Source organism: Terrapene carolina, unplaced genomic scaffold (genome assembly GCF_002925995.2).
Source record: "Terrapene carolina triunguis isolate 2854851 unplaced genomic scaffold, T_m_triunguis-2.0 Scaffold110, whole genome shotgun sequence".
NCBI classification, from domain to species: Eukaryota; Metazoa; Chordata; order Testudines; family Emydidae; genus Terrapene; species Terrapene triunguis.
Window position 1 is genome coordinate 6802993 of NW_020664461.1, and position 17361 is coordinate 6820353.

At 44.3% G+C, this 17361-nt stretch overlaps 1 protein-coding gene across 1 annotated transcript in view; it reads right to left on the bottom strand.

The window, feature by feature from the left end:
- CFAP57 (cilia and flagella associated protein 57) overlaps nucleotides 1-17361 on the bottom strand; it is a 136337-nt gene that overhangs the window by 118708 nt on the left and 268 nt on the right. The window contains exons 2-3 of the mRNA XM_024209557.1: nucleotides 17169-17347; nucleotides 249-565 (exon numbers count right to left, since the gene is read on the bottom strand). Of these exons, the coding sequence (XP_024065325.1) occupies nucleotides 249-565; nucleotides 17169-17325 (474 nt within the window). The 5' untranslated portion in view covers nucleotides 17326-17347. The remainder of the gene's footprint in view (nucleotides 1-248; nucleotides 566-17168; nucleotides 17348-17361) is intronic.

The following is a 17361-nucleotide window of genomic DNA, read 5'->3' on the forward strand; positions in this document are numbered from 1 at the left end:
TTGGCTTATGTAAACTATACATTATCTGGTGTAGAATGTTTGTTTCTATTCTCATCTGTCCCAGGATGTCACCCAGTTAGGTGAATGTAGTGTTGGTGTGCTTATACAGGGACAACTGGAAGAAATGGTTTATTTTACAGGACAGTGATTTTGTTATGCTTATGCACTCTAACAGAGGTTACCAGAAAAGGGGGTTCCAGTTATAGGATAGCATTTTTTCTCTGCCCAGGCAGTTTCTCCAATGTTACCTGATAGACAGGGTTGTTCTGGATGTCGGCTTTGACAATTGCCATCATTCTCTGCTTCTCCCACATCCAATAGGCAAGGTTTGACTCGGGGGGTCCGGTCTGGGCCACCAGATACTTAGAATCAGGAGAAAAGGCTAGGCTGACAAATTCTTGAACAGGGAAGTCAAAGACACTAAGTACTTTCCGCTTTTTACATGGGACAGACGACAATTCATAAATTGTGATAGTGGGTTTCTCTTGCACTATCTCAGAGATGGCCAGGTAGCGTCGATTTGGACTCATGGCCAATGCTAACATCCCCTGACTCTTCTCAGATCCTGTCAAGCAGAGAGAGACAGAGAAAGAGAGAGACACAGACTCTATTAACCCAATGGGAAGGAAGTTGTTGTTGTGCAGGAAGTCAAATGTGCATAATTAAATGCCAAAAAATATATTAGAGTGCTAAGATTTCATAGATAAACATTCAAAAATCAGGAAATGTCAGAGTTAAGGTTGCCCATGCAAATTCTGCTTCTTGTGTGTATGTAACACCAACAGACCCCAGTTGTTGGCGGGTGGGATCAAACCTGGGAACTTCAGAGTTAAATGCATGAGCCTCTACTGCATGAGCTAAAAGCCATATGGCTATTAGCTAAGGCTATAGAGCAGACTCATTAATCTCTCTCTCTAAGTGGTCTCGGTGCCACTAGATGGGACAGAACACTACACATAGGAGGTGTGTGTATTACACATATACATGGAGGCTATGTCTACACTTGCGACTTACATGCCTACATGTGCACTGTTGTGCCATAACCCCTCCGTTATCCACATCTGAACTCTTGAATCATGTGTGAGAAAGCTAGCACACATGAAGGGTGTGGGTATGCATATGCCTCCGCAGTGGCATGGTCCCATATTCCTGCTACACTACAGTGTGGATGAGTGTAAGGGATGTGTTACAGGTCCCAAGTTTCAGTAGTCCTCCAGGCCCATTCCCCTAATGCATTGAAGCCTTTCCTGCCTAACCCTTACTCAATGTATAAAGGTTCGGGGCCCTCTGTTAACATAGACCATGTTCCCAGAGCAGCTGCCTGGTCCACCAAGCACATCCAGGTGCTCATCAAACTGTGGTCGGAGTATAACATACTCCGCAACTTCATCTGGAGCAGCTAGAAGATTCCCCTGTACGGGAAAATTTTGCGGAGGCTGGAGGAGGTGAGCATTTACTAGACTCCATTCCTGAGGCTCCTGTACTAGAAGGTGAAGGACTCGAACAGTCACTCGAGGAGGGACCCTTGTGCACACCCATGTTGGACCAGATACTCTCCAGGGCTCCTAGTACAGAGCCTGAAATGGCTCACAACTCCCAGGGTGAGGAGGCAGCAGGGACCTCAGAGGAAGTGCCAGAGGAAGCCTAGGAGACCCAGAAGAAGAGGATCAAGTGATTTTAAACCTTTCTCTAGCAGAGCCAGTAGAGCAAACCCCATCCCCCAAGCCAAAGACCCAAAGGAGGACCCCAAGCTGCAGCAGGAATCAGAATCCAAGGCTGGTAAGTTTTACAATGGACCCTCACCCTCCCTGTCAATATCTCCTCTTGCTCTGGTGCTATATGTCTGAAACCCAGTCCCCACAGTGCGCCACCCTGAAAGCAAGATAGGGCAATAAAGCAATGATTTTATTGAAATTCCATTAACCACTCCTACAAATTTAGCTGAAGCTATACTAAAGATTATTAATAAACTGTCATTATGCCTCTGTGTCTGTGCATTTCTCAGCCAGCATGCTGTCAGCGATAGTCCTGGGCCACGTGGACCAGGTGAAAGGGAGGAAAGATCTGGGTTTGGAAAGGGCCCATTGGGATAGGACAGTTGTAGAAAATGTATGCTTGTTCAAAAATTAAAAAAATAACAACCAACCCTCCCCTTCCCCTTGCCTTCCTGTCCCTTTACAAAGGGAAATGTGCAGAAGGCTGGTGTGGGAGGGGGTGAATTGGTTAGGTGTGGGCCTGCTTAGGTAAATGAACCCTTTGGTTGTCTGAGGAACATCACAGCAGTCCTTTCTCCCTGTGAACATTAGAAATGTCTTTTACCATTTGCAGTTCCTGGTGCCTGGATACTCCCTGCTCTGAGCCATGCTGCAGAAGCTGGAAGAAATGGGGGTGGATCAAGGATCAGCTCTGGCAGTTGCACAAACACAGGGCCATGCCCCTTTGCAGTGGAGAGTGGCTTTCCATGTTTACTGGAAAGTTCAGGGAACAAAATAAAGTTTCGGTGTGACTCTTTCTTTCCCTGTCCCTCCCCCTGCTCTTGGCTGGACACAGGGGCCAGACTTTCTGGCAATGCAGGGTGGGGAAGGTTAGGGGGTGGTGGGGATTCTTAGTGGTTTGCTTTTTCTTTTCCATGAGAACTCCATCTGCTAGCTTAGAATACATTTCCTCTTGAATTGCATCCCAGTCCTGTAAGCATATTTCAGCAATTTTTTGGTGTAGCAGAAATTCAAACTGGTTCTTCAGGTTCAACAGCAGTGCAAATATGCTTAGTCCACCTTCATTCAGCAATATGTAGAGGGGTGACCATTACCAGAAATATCTCTCTGGGATGGACTGCCAGCTCTCCCCCACAGGACTGGAAAGCCAACCCTCTTTTCCATTCTAGTACCTTGAAAATGGCTATGTTCTCCAAATGATGGCCCACCTTTAAGAAATAAATTGGTAACTGGTAACCTAGCCCCTGGAACCATAACCATACTGGCCCCTTAATACAGTGCAAGCATTATAATTTTTTAAAAACATTACTACAGGTGTTTTACCATTATTAACCTCTGCTCCTTCCTCGGGGGCTGCAAAAGTTGCCTGACAACGAAGAAGGCATCAGAAGTCGCATTTTCTGAAATGTTAAAATTATCAATATTGTGGCCATCGGCAGCACAGCTATGTTATGTGTGGGGATTTTTTACCTTCCTTCAAAGGAAAAAGGTAGTATAATGGTACCCTTGTGTTTGAATTGGCAGGACCTTCTGCTGCAAAGAAGGAAACCATTCTACAAGGAGGGCAGAAGCAGCACTCCAGAGACAGCAGAGGCAGACAGAGAAGGACTTGCTTATTGCCATGGACAGAAAGAACCAAGCACAATTTGAGTTCCTCAGGGCACAGAAGGATTAGGTTCTTAGGCAGGAGGCACTGATGAACCAGTTCCTGGAGCAGGATGCATGCCATGGGGAATGGGACTATGCCCAAAAAGAATTGGCTCATTCCCTAATACAATCACTCATTCAACTGGCAGGGGAACGCATTCAGGACCTGCCTGCTACCTTGGTTGCTGCTCTTTTTTTGAGAAAACCAGCTATAATTTCTGCTACATGGCTTATGGCAACCACCTGTGGATAGATGACAGTACTGATTGCCTGGCAAACCTGTATAACCATCACCCCAAGAGTGGACTCCCCAACCTCATCCTGGTTTGCAACTGACTGATAGCTGTCAGATGTTGCTAGCTTCCAAAGGCAATAGCCAATCGTTTCTGCATACATATGGGTTTCTGAAAACAAGTGGTCTGGCACTGGAGAGTGGGTGTAAGCTACTTGCACAGCTCCATGAAGGCCTGGATCCTCATTTGGAACTTCTGAAGCCAGTAGTCATTATCCAAAGTTTTCAAAACAATGTGCTCCCACCACACTGATTCTCCTGGATTGGAAATTGGGCATACTGTGGCAATACTGTCAGTGACAATATTTGTTCTGTGGGACTACAGTGAATTATCACTCATCCTCTTGGTCAGCCATCTTCGGTGTGTCAGAAAGCTCTGGCCTGATTCCATCAAGTATCTAGTGAATTTGGTACTGCACCTCATGAACATTTTTCCCATGACAAGTAGCAGCAGAAGAACCACATCAGCCAGGACTTGCTCCTGGTTTTCCAGCAGAAGGGAGAGGTGAGCGGGACCTGCCATCACAAAATGTTTGAAGGCAGGAGACAGTTCCAGCAACACAAAGCAAGGGAATTCCTAGAGTGTCTCCTGTTATGCACAATACTCTGGGATATTGTCCCTGAAATGGCAGCACTAACATGGCAAACCCACAAGGGGAAGTGTGGACGAGGGTATACATGTGCACCCATGCCGAGAACAGCATATGTGGACACGCGGTCCATGCACTAGCAGTACATCGACAACTACCTATGAATGCTCGCAAGTGTAGACATAGTCAAAGTCTGTAACTTAGGTTACACAATCACATACTAATTTCTCAAATACACTAGTTCATCACATTTTTTCTATAACCTTAGATACACAAATCTAGCATCTTGTAACATTGTTTTCTTTCTTATATACTGTTATTTTCATCTTTCATGTTTTTATTTGTGTTATTATTGTTTATCATTTTGTATTGTATAAAAGTTTTCCATTTTATCTTTGACTTAGGGTAAAACTCTCATTAACTCCGATGGGGTCAGGATTTCACCCTGATAATTTTTACATACATTATGATCTCTTTAAGGAATTTTTTTTAGTAATTTGGTCAGCATGCATTTTACAAGGTATTTTTCCTCCTTTGGAGACAAATATACTTCTGGACAGTAATTTATTTTAGAGACACAATACTCTCTCCTTAGTTAAGTTTTCAACTAGGTCCCATAATAAACCTTAACTTTTGCCCATCCATTGTTAGAGGTTGTCTACAAGGTTCATTAGTCTGCACTAGTGGGGTGTAAACTTTAGTGAGCACTGGGGAGTCGTGCATTAACTGGCCCATGTGGACTCTACCAGCACACACTAAAGTTTTCTAGTGTGCGTTAATGTAGTCCTGTTTCAAACAGCACTACAAGCACGTAGAGATAAAATCAGAAAGGCTTAAACAGAAAATGAGTTTCACCTGGCAACAGGGATTTCCCTACACCCACCCTGGAGGGGGGGGTGTACACCTCCCCAGAATTTCCCCAACACCCCCGCCCCCGGTGTTATGAACTAGTTACATGCAGTGTTGCCAATTTAGTAATTGTTTGGAAATTTGAATTGAAATTGAAACATTAATACACACTGTGGCAAACCTAGGACTCATAGACTTTAAGGTCAGAAGGGACCATTATGATCATCTAGTCTGACCTCCTGCACAACGCAGGCCACAGAATCTCACCCACCCACTCCTGTAACAAATCCATAACCTATGCCTGAGTTATTGAAGTCCTCAAATCGTGGTTTAAAGACCTCAAGGTGCAGAGAATCCTCCAGCAAGTGACCCATGCCCCACGCTGCAGAGGAAGGCGAAAAACCTCCAGGGCCTCTGCCTATCTGCCCTGGAGGAAAATTCCTTCCCGACCCCAAATATGGTGATCAGTTAAACCCTGAGCATGTGGGCAAGACTCACCAGCCAGCACCCAGGAAAGAATTACTCATAGACTCATAGACTTTAAGGTCAGAAGGGACCATTATGGTCATCTAGTCTGACCTCCCGCATGATGCAGGCCACAAAAGCTGACCCACCCAATTTCCCTTCTCAGCTGTTGAAGTCTCCAGATCGTGATTTAAAGACTTCAAGTCACAGAGAATCCTCCAGCTTGTGACCCCTGCCCTATGCTGCGGAGGAAGGCAAAAAACCTCCAGGGCCTCTGCCAATCTACCCTGGAGGAAAATTCCTTCCCGACCCCAAATATGGCGATCAGTAGAACCCCGAGCATACAGGCAAGATTCTCCAGCCGGACCCACATTTTACCAGCGATGGCACGTTATTGCCTAATTGACTAAAATCACGTTATCCCATCAAACCATTCCCTCCATAAACTTATCTAGCCTAATCTTGAAGCCAGAGAGGTCTTTTGCCCCCACCGTTTCCCTCGGAAGGCTGTTCCAGAATTCTCTGTAGTAACTCAGATCCCACCCCATCAAACATCCCATCACAGACCATTGAACATATGTACCTGCTAATAATCAAAGATCAATTAATTGCCAAAATTAGGCGATACCATCCCCTCCATAAACTTATCAAGCTTAGTCTTGAAGCCAGATATGTCTTTTGCCCCCACTACTCCCCTTGGAAGGCTGTTACAGAACTTCACTCCTCTGATGGTTAGAAACCTTCGTCTAATTTCAAGTCTAAACTTCCTAATGTCCAGTTTATATCCATTTGTTCTTGTGTCCACATTGGTACTAAGCTTGAATAATTCCTCTCCCTCCCCGATATTTATCCTTCTGATATATTTATAGAGAGCAATCATATCTCCCCTCAGCCTTCTTTTGGTTAGGCTAAACAAGCCAAGCTCTTTGAGTCTCCTTTCATAAGACAGGTTTTCCATTCCTCGGATCATCCTAGTAGCCCTTCTCTGAACCTGTTCCAGTTTGAATTCATCCTTCTTAAACATGGGAGACCAGAACTGCACACAATATTCCAGGGGGGAGGGATAGCTCAGTGGTTTGAGCATTGGCCTGCTAAACCCAGCATTGTGAGTTGTGGCGAAGTACCTTCTTCTCCTCAGCAGGCTCAGTCCTTTTTCAATCCTTGAGGGGGCCACTTAGGGGTCTGGGGCAAAATCAGTACTTGGTCCTGCTAGTGAAGGCAGGGGGCTGGACTCGATGACCTTTCAAGGTCCCTTCCAGTTCTAGGAGATGGGATATCTCCATTAATTAATTTATTTATTTAATTTATGAGGTCTCACCAGTGCCTTGTATAATGGTACTAACACCTCCTTATCTTTACTGGAAATACCTCACCTGATGCATCCCAAGACCGCATTAGGACAAACAGTTACAAAGGGGGGTGAGGGTAGTAATTAGTCCCAGGGGGTTAAAAGGCCTCTCCCAATCCACTGAGGAGAGATAACCACGGGGAAATAAGGTGCAGCTGGAAAAGGGGTTACCAGAGAACTAATTAGGTTCAGCTGGCTCCAACTGCTTGAGACCTTTTTAAACCCTCCCCGGGGGAGGGAGGGGGAAAGAGAGTGAGAGAAGCAGGGAAGCTGCCAGTAAGCTAGGTGCAGCAAGGCTCTGAACCCTTCCAGCAAGGAAGGCTGCACTCTGTCCCCAGAAGGGAAGAAAAACAAGCACAAGGGACTGACTGAGGGAAGGAATAGCCAGACCCTGTGCTACCTATGAGGATTTGCTTTGCCCAAGCCTGAGTCTCCAAGGCTAAAAAAGGACTGAGCCTGCTGAGGAGAAGAAGGTACTTTGCCACAACACTTTAAAAGCATATAAAGTGTATGATAAAATACGTGTATCTGAAAAAGTATAATAGATTTGAAAAGCATGAACATAGACTAGCTTCCTTATACAGCTGTTGTTTTTTATGACAATGTCAGTGCATTCATTTCGGTGATGTTGGCCAACCTAATAATTTCAAATTATGATTTGTAAGCAAAGCCTAATTGAGCTCTCCCTGATAGCTAGCGATGAGCTGGGGGCTGGGGGGAAAGGCTTCAGGACCAGATTGTATTTACATTTACACCTAATCTACCTAGGCATCCAAGAAACAGAGCTGTGTTGCCCAAGTGATAGATTTTGGCTGGGGTTGGGTTACAAATCACTTGAATGCGGGGGGGGGGGGGGCAGAGGAAATGTTGTTGTTCTTATTGTATGAGTAAAGGGCAGTAGAACTGTACTTAGCCTGTGCTGATTGAGAGCATCACGAGAGAGGGTGGGGACCAGGTGTTTTGCTTGATGGTCTGCCTGAGTCACAAGTACTATTTGACCTGCCCCTCTCCACTGTTTAAAGACAGAGCTGATTAGGCTCCATAGATAGCCTTTTGTTTTGTTAAGTGACCGCTACAGCTGAAATCACTGATAATCAGGTCTAAGTGCTGAGACCTGCTGTGAGACAGTGTTTCTGTGGAAGAGACGGCCCAGTCTGCACTAGCAGCGAGGTTCCCACACTGAGAGCTCAGCTGAAATCACTGAGAGCTGGTTGGAACCTGAAGAGACCAACTCGCAGCGGTCACAGTGGCAGGTGGCAGCAGAAGGTGACGGCACAGGGCCATTGGCAACAGAGCGATGGAGTGAACGGTGGCACAACAAACAACAGTGGCCAGAGCGAACAGTGAACAGCTGGAGGAATGAACAAGGTGCCTTCTTGCCCCCCACCTGGGAGGTGAACTCATGTGAAAGCACCTCTGAACTTTGAGTCTCCACTGACCAAGGACAACACCGCTGAGTGTTAATGAGGTGTTAAGAATGCTGGAGACACAACACAGTTCATGAGAACAAACATGGCTGTGGCATCATACTTTCTATTTAAGCAAGAGATACCACACACTACAAACTGGAGGCCAATGTTAAGTGCATTGTCACTTGTTCATCCTGAAGTTGAACACGGTTCCGAACAAGACCAGTGTATACTCACTATCTTTCTGCAAGAAACTCAACAGACTGGCTAGAAGCATGTGGTGCAACAGTGAAAGACTCAACAGTTGAAAAAGTGAAGAACTTTCTCACCACATTAAAAAAATGTGCATACATGGCTGATGAATGCACCGATGCAAATGGGCATCAAGTATTAAGTCATTGTGTACATTACCTTGATGTCAGTGATAGGCCGGTAGATGCATTTCTAGATGTTCAAGTTATAGAAGACACATCGGCTGCATCTGTGACAACCCACATCTTAGAGTTAAATGCTTGTCAGTTGAACCCCAAACAGATGGCTGCTTGTGCATTTGATGGAGCTACAAACTCCTCTGGAAGACATGGTGGAGTACAAGCTTTGCTCAGAGAAAAGTGTAACCCTAATCTCTCCTATACACACTGCAGAGGCCATCTACTCCAACTAGCGCTAGTACAAGCTGCAGACTCTTCAAAAGACATTAAAAAAGCTATAAATGTAATGTCTTCATTATATTCTTTTTTCAGCAAGAGTCCAAAAAGACTGAATATCTTAGAAAATATAGACGATACACTGAGACTGAAGTTCAAATAAGTCCAACCTGGGAAAACCCTCTGGCTTTCTCATAAGCGATCCTTGGCTGTTTTAAAATTACTCCAGCTGTTATTACTGACTTTGGAAAGTATCTCCCAAGATGGGATGGATCTAAGTAGTGACACTGGTGGATTACTTTTGCTACTACATTCACAGAAGACTATTGCCATTCTTTCTCTTGTAAGTCTACTGTTGAAACCACTTGGGTCATTAAACAATGCCATCCAGATATCTGCTACAACAGTACTATATCTTTGTCCAGCAATAGAAGCTACATTTGGATCAATCAGAGAGCTATCCATTGAAAAAGTACTGGAAGAAGCAAAGATTTCAGTCCAGAACTTGACTAATGAAGGCATTTATATTGAATCCTTAAGTGAAGAGGACAAGAAGTGTGTGTTAAGACAACTGAAAAGTACACAGACTTGATTCTTAAAAATCTACAACAGCGACCTCTAGATTCTACTCAACCTCTACGTAGCTTTTACAGATCCCTGTCCTATAAAATAATGACAGTTGAGTGGAGTGAGGCACTACCAGCAATGGGGCTGCCATATGCTCAGGACAGAATAGAGAATTTGAACACAGAGTGGAATATCATACGACAAATGAATGAAGATTTGACTTCAACTTCTTTTTTATCATCACTAGTGCCTCAACCCAATCTTTATGCTATGTTTCCTGGGATGAAAGAAGTAGGAATTCATCTCTTGCTACTTCCAGTCACAACAGCTACAGTTGAAGGTTCTTTTTCATCATTGAATAGAATTTTGTGTTCTGAAAGAAGTTGCCTTCTGCCTGACCATGTGAATGAACTAATGAGCATATCAATTGAAGGAACGGAAGTACTGGACACCCGAGAAGCCACCAAAGATGAATGCATTGCATTCAAGCAGTTCATTAACAGAGCTGTGAAAAATTATAACAAGAAACCAAGAAGGATGTAGATGTAATGCTTCATAGAAGGCTTGAGTAGCCAACTTTAATTTGTGTGATTTTAAAACATGAGTTAAATCTAATAAAATGGTCATGAAACATTTTTCAGTTTTTACTATGGTGCCATACAGCCCCCTTTCACCCTCACGGTCTCACCCCTCATCGGCCCTGACACACACACCCTGTAAATTCGAACACACCTCCCTAATTTCAATTCCTGGGGAAAACACTGCCTGGCAAGGGACATAAAAGGCATTAAGAAGAGGTTCTTTAGATATATTAGGAGCAAAAGGAAGATGAAGGAACGTGTAGGTCCTCAGTCTATTTAACGGGAAGGAAAGCTAATAATGGATGACATCAGGAAAGCAGAGGTGTTTAAAGCTTATTTTGCTTCAGTCTTCAGTAAAAAGGTTAATGGTGACCAGATACTCAACACAGTTAATATTAACAAACTGGGAGGGATTGCAACTGCTTTGGAGGATAGGGTCATAATTCAAAATTATCTGGACAAATTGAAGAAACGGTCTGAGGTAAACAGGATGAAGTTTAACAAAGACAAATGCAAAGTGCTCCACTTAGGAAGGAACAATCAGTTTAACACATACAGAATGGGAAGAGACTGTCTAGGAAGGAGTACGGCAGAAAGGGATCTAGGGGTTATAGTGGACCACAAGCTAAATATGAGTCAACAGTGTGATGCTGTTGCAAAAAAAGCAAACATGATTCTGGGATGCATTAACAGGTGTGTTGTGAGCAAGACACGAGAAGTCATTCTTCCGCTCTACTCTGCGCTGGTTAGGCCTCAACTGGAATATTGTGTGCAGTTCTGAGCACCGCATTTCAAGAAAGATGTGGAGAAATTGGAGAGGGTCCAGAGAAGAGCAACAAGAATGATTAAAGGTCTAGAGAACATGACCTATGAAGGAAGGCTGAAAGAATTGGGTTTGTTTAGTTTGGAAAAGAGAAGACTAAGAGGGGACATGATAGCAGTCTTCAGGTATCTAAAAGGGTGTCATAAGGAGGAGGGAGAAAACTTGTTCACCTTAGCCTCTAAGGATAGAACAAGAAGCAATGGGCTTAAACTGCAGCAAGGGAGGTTTAGGTTGGACATTAGGAAAAAGTTCCTAACTGTCAGGGTGGTTAAACACTGGAATAAATTGCCTAGGGAGGTTGTGGAATCTCCATCTCTGGAGATATTTCAGAGTAGGTTAGATAAATGTCTATCAAGGATGGTCTAGACAGTATTTGGTCCTGCCATGAGGGCAGGGGACTGGACTCGATGACCTCTCGAGGTCCCTTCCAGTCCTAGAGTCTATGACTCTATGAATCTATGACTTGATGAAATTCATCCTAGATTTCTTAAGGAAGTAGCTGAAGCAATTTTGACACCATTAGCAATTATCTGTAGGAACTCATGGAGGACAGGTGAGGTCTCAGAGAACTGGAGAAGGGCAAACATAGTACCTATCTTCAAAAAAGGGAACAAAGAAAACGTGAGAAATTATAGATCAGTCAGCTTAACTTCGATACCTAGAAAGATACTGGAACAAATTATTAAACAATTTGTGAACAACTACAAGTCAACATGGTTATAAGGAATAGCCAGCATAGATTTGTCATGCCAAACCAACTGTCATGAATCGGAACATTGATGGTCAGGCCTACTGGCTGAACTGGAAGTCAAGTACAGTGGTCAGAACAGGATCCAGGCTTAGTGGTCAGAGCTGGAATTGAGAGTCAGGAGTCAGAGAGCTAGAGCCAGAAGGTCAGTATCTAGAGCCAAAGGGTCTGAACCAGAGTTAGGAACAAAGCCAGAAGTCAGTGCCAGACTCAGGAACCCAGTAGGATAGTGGGGCTGGAGTGGACAGGGGCAGTGCAGAAGCAGGAATGGAGAATGGCTGGGAACAAAATAAGCAAAAGAATGATTGCAGCTGCAGGTATAAGTGTTGAGTGGCCAGAGACCAGTTGTTGCTGCTGAGCTTAAGAGCAGGCTTGCTGACTTACTTGGCCAATTAGGCGGAGTGGTCACTCAGGCTGTCTGGCTGTGGCTCAGCTGTGCTCATAGGCTGCCTGGAGATTGAGCAGGTGCAGCTACAAGTCCTCATTCCTGACAGAACCTGCCTCCTCAAGGGCACCTCCTAGGGCCCCCAGACACAGCTTCTTGGGATGAGCTCAGGGGAATATTCATACCAGCTTGGGGGCCTGGACATTGTCTGCTAATTCCCACAATTGATCATCAGAGCCATAGCCCTCCCAGTCCACTAAGTGGTGGAGCTTTCCCCAAACTTGTTTAGAGTCAAGAATTGATTGGACAAGGTATTCTTCTTGTCACTGGACCACAATGGGTGTTGACAGTGGGTTGGATCAACCTGAGAAGGGGTTCTTGATGTAGGATTTCAGGAGGGAAGCATGGAACATGAGGTGGATTTTCATTGACTCAGGCAGATGAAGCCTGAATGTCACTGGATTGACCTGTCTGATGATCTTGAACAGCCCCATGTATTGGTGATCTAACTTGGCTGCAGGCTGGAGGTTTCAAGTTCACACCATGACCTTGTCTCCATAGGTAGGTTAGGAGTGGCTTATCAGCATACTGCTTATAGACCTTTTTAGTACTTCTAGATGTTCTATGAGCTCTTGTTGTATGTGATGCAGATGAGTGACCAGGTCCATTGCTGCAGGGACTGAGCAGCTTGTAGGCACCCCCAGATGGAAGCAAGGATGTAAGCCATAATTGGCACAGAATGGGTTCTGCCAATTTGAGGTATGAATCACATTGTTATAAGCGAATTTGGCATGTGGGAGCAGGGAGATCCAGTCATCCTGGTGGTAATTCAGAGAGCACTGGAGGCATTCTTCAAGAATCTAGTTCACCTGGTCCATCTGTGTATGATATGCGGTGGAGGTAAGAAGTTCTACCCCTAGGAGTCTGAAGACCTCTCACTAGAAACAAGAGACAAACCGTGGGCCTCAGACCAACACAATGCCGGTAGGTAGTCCATGGAGCATTCAAGAAAGAGGTGGGCAGTGTCCAGGGCAGTGGGAACCATGCAAGAGGGGATAAAGTGTGCTATCTTGTCTAGGTCACTGTTGATCTCCTGACTAATTGTACATCCAGGGGAGCAGTGTAGTTCTACTATGAAATCCAAGGAAACAGTAAACCATGGGCTGAGATGGAGTGATAAGGGGTGAAGGAGTCCAAATGCCCTTCTGAGAGGGTTCTTGATCCAGGAACACAGATCACAGGAGTCAGTGTATTTCCTGAGAGACAAGGTGGGCGAGGTAATTGTGACACTGCACCCCATATTCTTCTTAGTGATATTATTATGATTATGGCATAATGATAATGTATTTTATGCAAGATAAGTCATGTGAAGTATCATTGAAAAGGTTATGATTTACTGAATATGATTATCCTACTTGTATGCATCTATCATTTTTGTATATGAAGTTAGGAATATTGTCTATGTATCTATTACAAATGTGTTTACACATGGGAAACACCCACTAGGCAGAATGCACTCAGTCTAGATGGCTGGCTGGGAAGGGCCCATTCAAGTTAATGAACCATTAGGGAGAACAATAGGCCTTAGAAGCAGCTTATCTCCCGCTGGGGGGAGGGGGAGCTCCCTGAGGATGCTACAAACAGCCTCTGACTCATGGCTGCTATGACACTACAGGCACATGTGACCAGGTCACCTGGTACTGGACTCCATCTTGGGATACCAGTGTTTTTTCCACTGACTGGTGTGGGAACCAAGCTTTGAAACAAAGGGTTTCCGCCATATGCTAAAGCTGCATAAGGCAGGAGAGTGACATCATCGTAGTTCTTCACTGACTCCCCGCCCAATGAGACTCCTGGAAACACCTGATGAACAAAGACTGAACTGGTGTGTGTGGAAATCATAACTTGGGGCTGAAAGCTATTGTATATTTTCTCTCTACATTGAGGGATGGGGGAGAATTTCATGAGCTTATGCTGTACTGTTCTCTGTGCAGTGCAAGACGATATAGTTTTGGGTTTATACTCCAGAGACTAAGTGCATGCCTTAGGAACTGGGAGGTGCTGTGGCCTCCCCATGCAGAGCTGATCACTGCATCTGTATGTAACTGAAGTTGGGTGTGTCCCTACCTGTATTTGTGCTGGTAAAGTGCAGGCTAGAGCCTGGGAGAGGGCTTGGCAGGCTGGTCACAGCAGTATAGTGTAAAGAGAGCCCAGGCTGGTGGGTCAGGGGGGTTCAGTGTTACCCCAGTTCCATGTGGCATGCCGGGGGGGAACCCATCACAGTAATATCTTTTATTGAACCAATTTTTATTGGAGAAAGAGACAAGCTTTCAAGTGCCACAGAGCTCTTCTTCAGGTCTGTGAAAGGTAATCAAAGTGCCACAGCTAAATACAAGATGGAACAGATTGTTAGGCATAACAAAGTACTCTACTTAGGAAGGAACAATCAGTTGCACATACACAAAATGGGAAATGACTGCCTTGGAAGGAATACTGCAGAAAGGAATCTAGGGGTCCTAGTAGATCAGAAGCTAAATATGAGTGAGCAGTGTAACACTGTTGCAAAAAAAGCAAACATAATTCTGGGATGTATTAGCGAGAGTGTTGTAAGCAAGACATGAGAAGAAATTCTTCTGCTCAACTCCTTGCTGGTCAGGCTTCAACTGGAGTATTGTGTCTGGTTCTGGGTGCCACATTTCAGGAAAGATTTGGAGAAAGTCCAGAGACGAGCAACAAAAATGATTAAAGGTCTAGAAAACATGACCTATGAGGGAAGACTGAAAAAATTGGGTTTATTTAGTCTGGAGAAGAGAAGACTGAGGAGGGGGACAAGATAACAGTTTTCAAGTACATAAAAGGTTGTTACAAGCAGGAGAGTGGTAAACTGTTCTCATTAACCTCTGAGGATAGGACAAGAAGCAATGGTCTTAAATTGCAGCAAGGGCGGTTTAAGTTGGACATTAGGAAAAACTTCCTGACTGTCAGGGTGGTTAAGCACTGGAATAAATTGCCTAGGGAGGTTGTGGAATCTCCATCATTGGAGATTTTTGAGAGCAGATGAGACAAACACCTGTCAGGGATGGTCTAGATAATAATTAGTCCTGCCATGAGTGCAGGGAATTGGACTCTATGAACTCTCAAGGTCCCTTCCAGTCCTACGATTCTACGATATTAGGAAATACTTTCTAACTATAAGAGTAGTTAAATTCTGAAGTAGACTTCCAAAGGATGTTATGGAATCTCCATCACTGAAGGTTTTTAAGAACAAGTTAGACAAATACCTGTTATGAATGATCTAGATGTATTTGGTCCTGCCTCAGCACAGAGGGCTGAACCTGAGGACCTCTTGAGGTCCCTTCCAACCCTACATTTCCATGGTTAAAATACACTAGGGAACTTTTAGGGCATACCAGCAGGGTCCACATGGGCCAGTTAGTGCATGACACATTAATGCACATTAGAATTTACACCTCTCTGGTGTACATTAGTGCTTACCATGTAGACAAGTCCTTAGCTTCTCACAAAAACATTTTTGTGGCTTCTTCCATGCTGTCCCTTTTACACTGAATGCCCTCACTGAAGTCACTTGCATTTCCTTTAGATCCCTCCTCAAGACCCACCTTTGCTGTCATGACTACAAGAAATGAGCCAATTAATGATGAGTAGACTGGGAACAGTTGACTCTTTATGTATAATATTTAAAAAATCCTAATATGTTTGTATTGTTATGCAATGGTCTGCCTATTAATTGGTGCTTCCGAGTGGCAGCACATCACTGGTGGTCCAAGACCTGCACTACCTGTTAGAACAGATTTTGAAGGAAAGAATAATTAAGAACTATGGAGATAAATGGAAAATGGGATAAAATGCAATATGTTTACCAAAGGTAGATCATGCCAAACTAACTTGATACACTTCTTTGATAATAGATTCTTTAGACAAAGATCAGAATATCAAACAAGAACTGGATGACCCAGAGAACTGGAGTAATAGAAATGGCATGAAATTTAATAATACAAAGTGTAAGGTCATGCACTTTGGGACTAATAAATTAATACAAAAAAATTCAGCTGTAAATTGGGGAAACCTCAGTTGGAAATGACAGAGGAGGAGAGAGACCTGAGCATATTAGTTGATCACAGGATGACTTTGAGCCACTGATCTAATAGGGCAGTGGAAAAGACAAATGCGATCTTTGGATGCACCAGATGAGGTATCTCTAATAAAGATAAGGAAGTAACACCATTGTACTAGGCACTTGTAAGACCTCATCTGGAATTCTGTGTGCAATTCTGGTCACTCATGTTCCAAAGAGATTAATTCAAACTAGAACAGGAGCAGAGAAGGACTACTAAAATGATCAGAGGAATGGGGAGCCTATCTTAAGGAGAGGAAGCTAAAAAAGCTTGTTTTGTTTTGTTTAGTCTATCAAAATGAAGATGGAAAGGAGATATGATTAAGGCACGATTATGTCACAGAGGTCACGGAATCTGTGACTTCCATTGACCTCTGTGACATTTTCTGGCCCCGGGCTGGAGCTTCAACCTCCCCCCCGTCCAGAGGTCCCTGCCCCGACCCTGGTGGGGGGACCCTGCAGCTGCCCAGCCAGAGGGGGCGGCAGGGGAACCACCCACAGCTGCCCAGTTGTGCCGAGCAGTGGCAGGACCCTGCAGCTCCCGGATTTGTACACTGAATGAGGTAAGGATCCTGTAGAACAAATAGAATGTGAACATGTAATTGAAGAGTGTATCATGCTCTATATGCACAATGGGAACTGAATTAAGATTGCACAAACAATGTTAATACTGGCATTTCCTAATTTATGAATGTTTCACTTTGCAACCTTATTTTTTAACACTGTTTTATTGGTATGTCATATACATATATATTGATTGCACCACTCTTCCCACTCTTTTTATATTACCTGTCCTCTTAGGCCCAACTCTGCAAACACTTCAGCACAGATCAAAGGGAAACCAGATCAACAGGACTATTCATGTGAACAACTTACAGGGGTGTATAAAGCTCCAGTGGGTGAGACACACTCCATCTGTGCGAGTAGGGACAGCCGCGCTGTGTCTGTGAGAGGGAAGGGGTGTTACCTTGGATGAATTTCTGCCATTTCTGCTCTAGGTGGTATTTCACACAGCTGTTGCCCGAGGGGTATATTATTATCTGTTCATCAAAGTAACAAACATTGTTTGCGACTCGAGAGCGGAGTCCAAAGATGTGGAGAGAGTGAGCCACAATCACGGACATGGTGTCCCCGATGCTGCGGGTTCTGCTGGGAGAGAG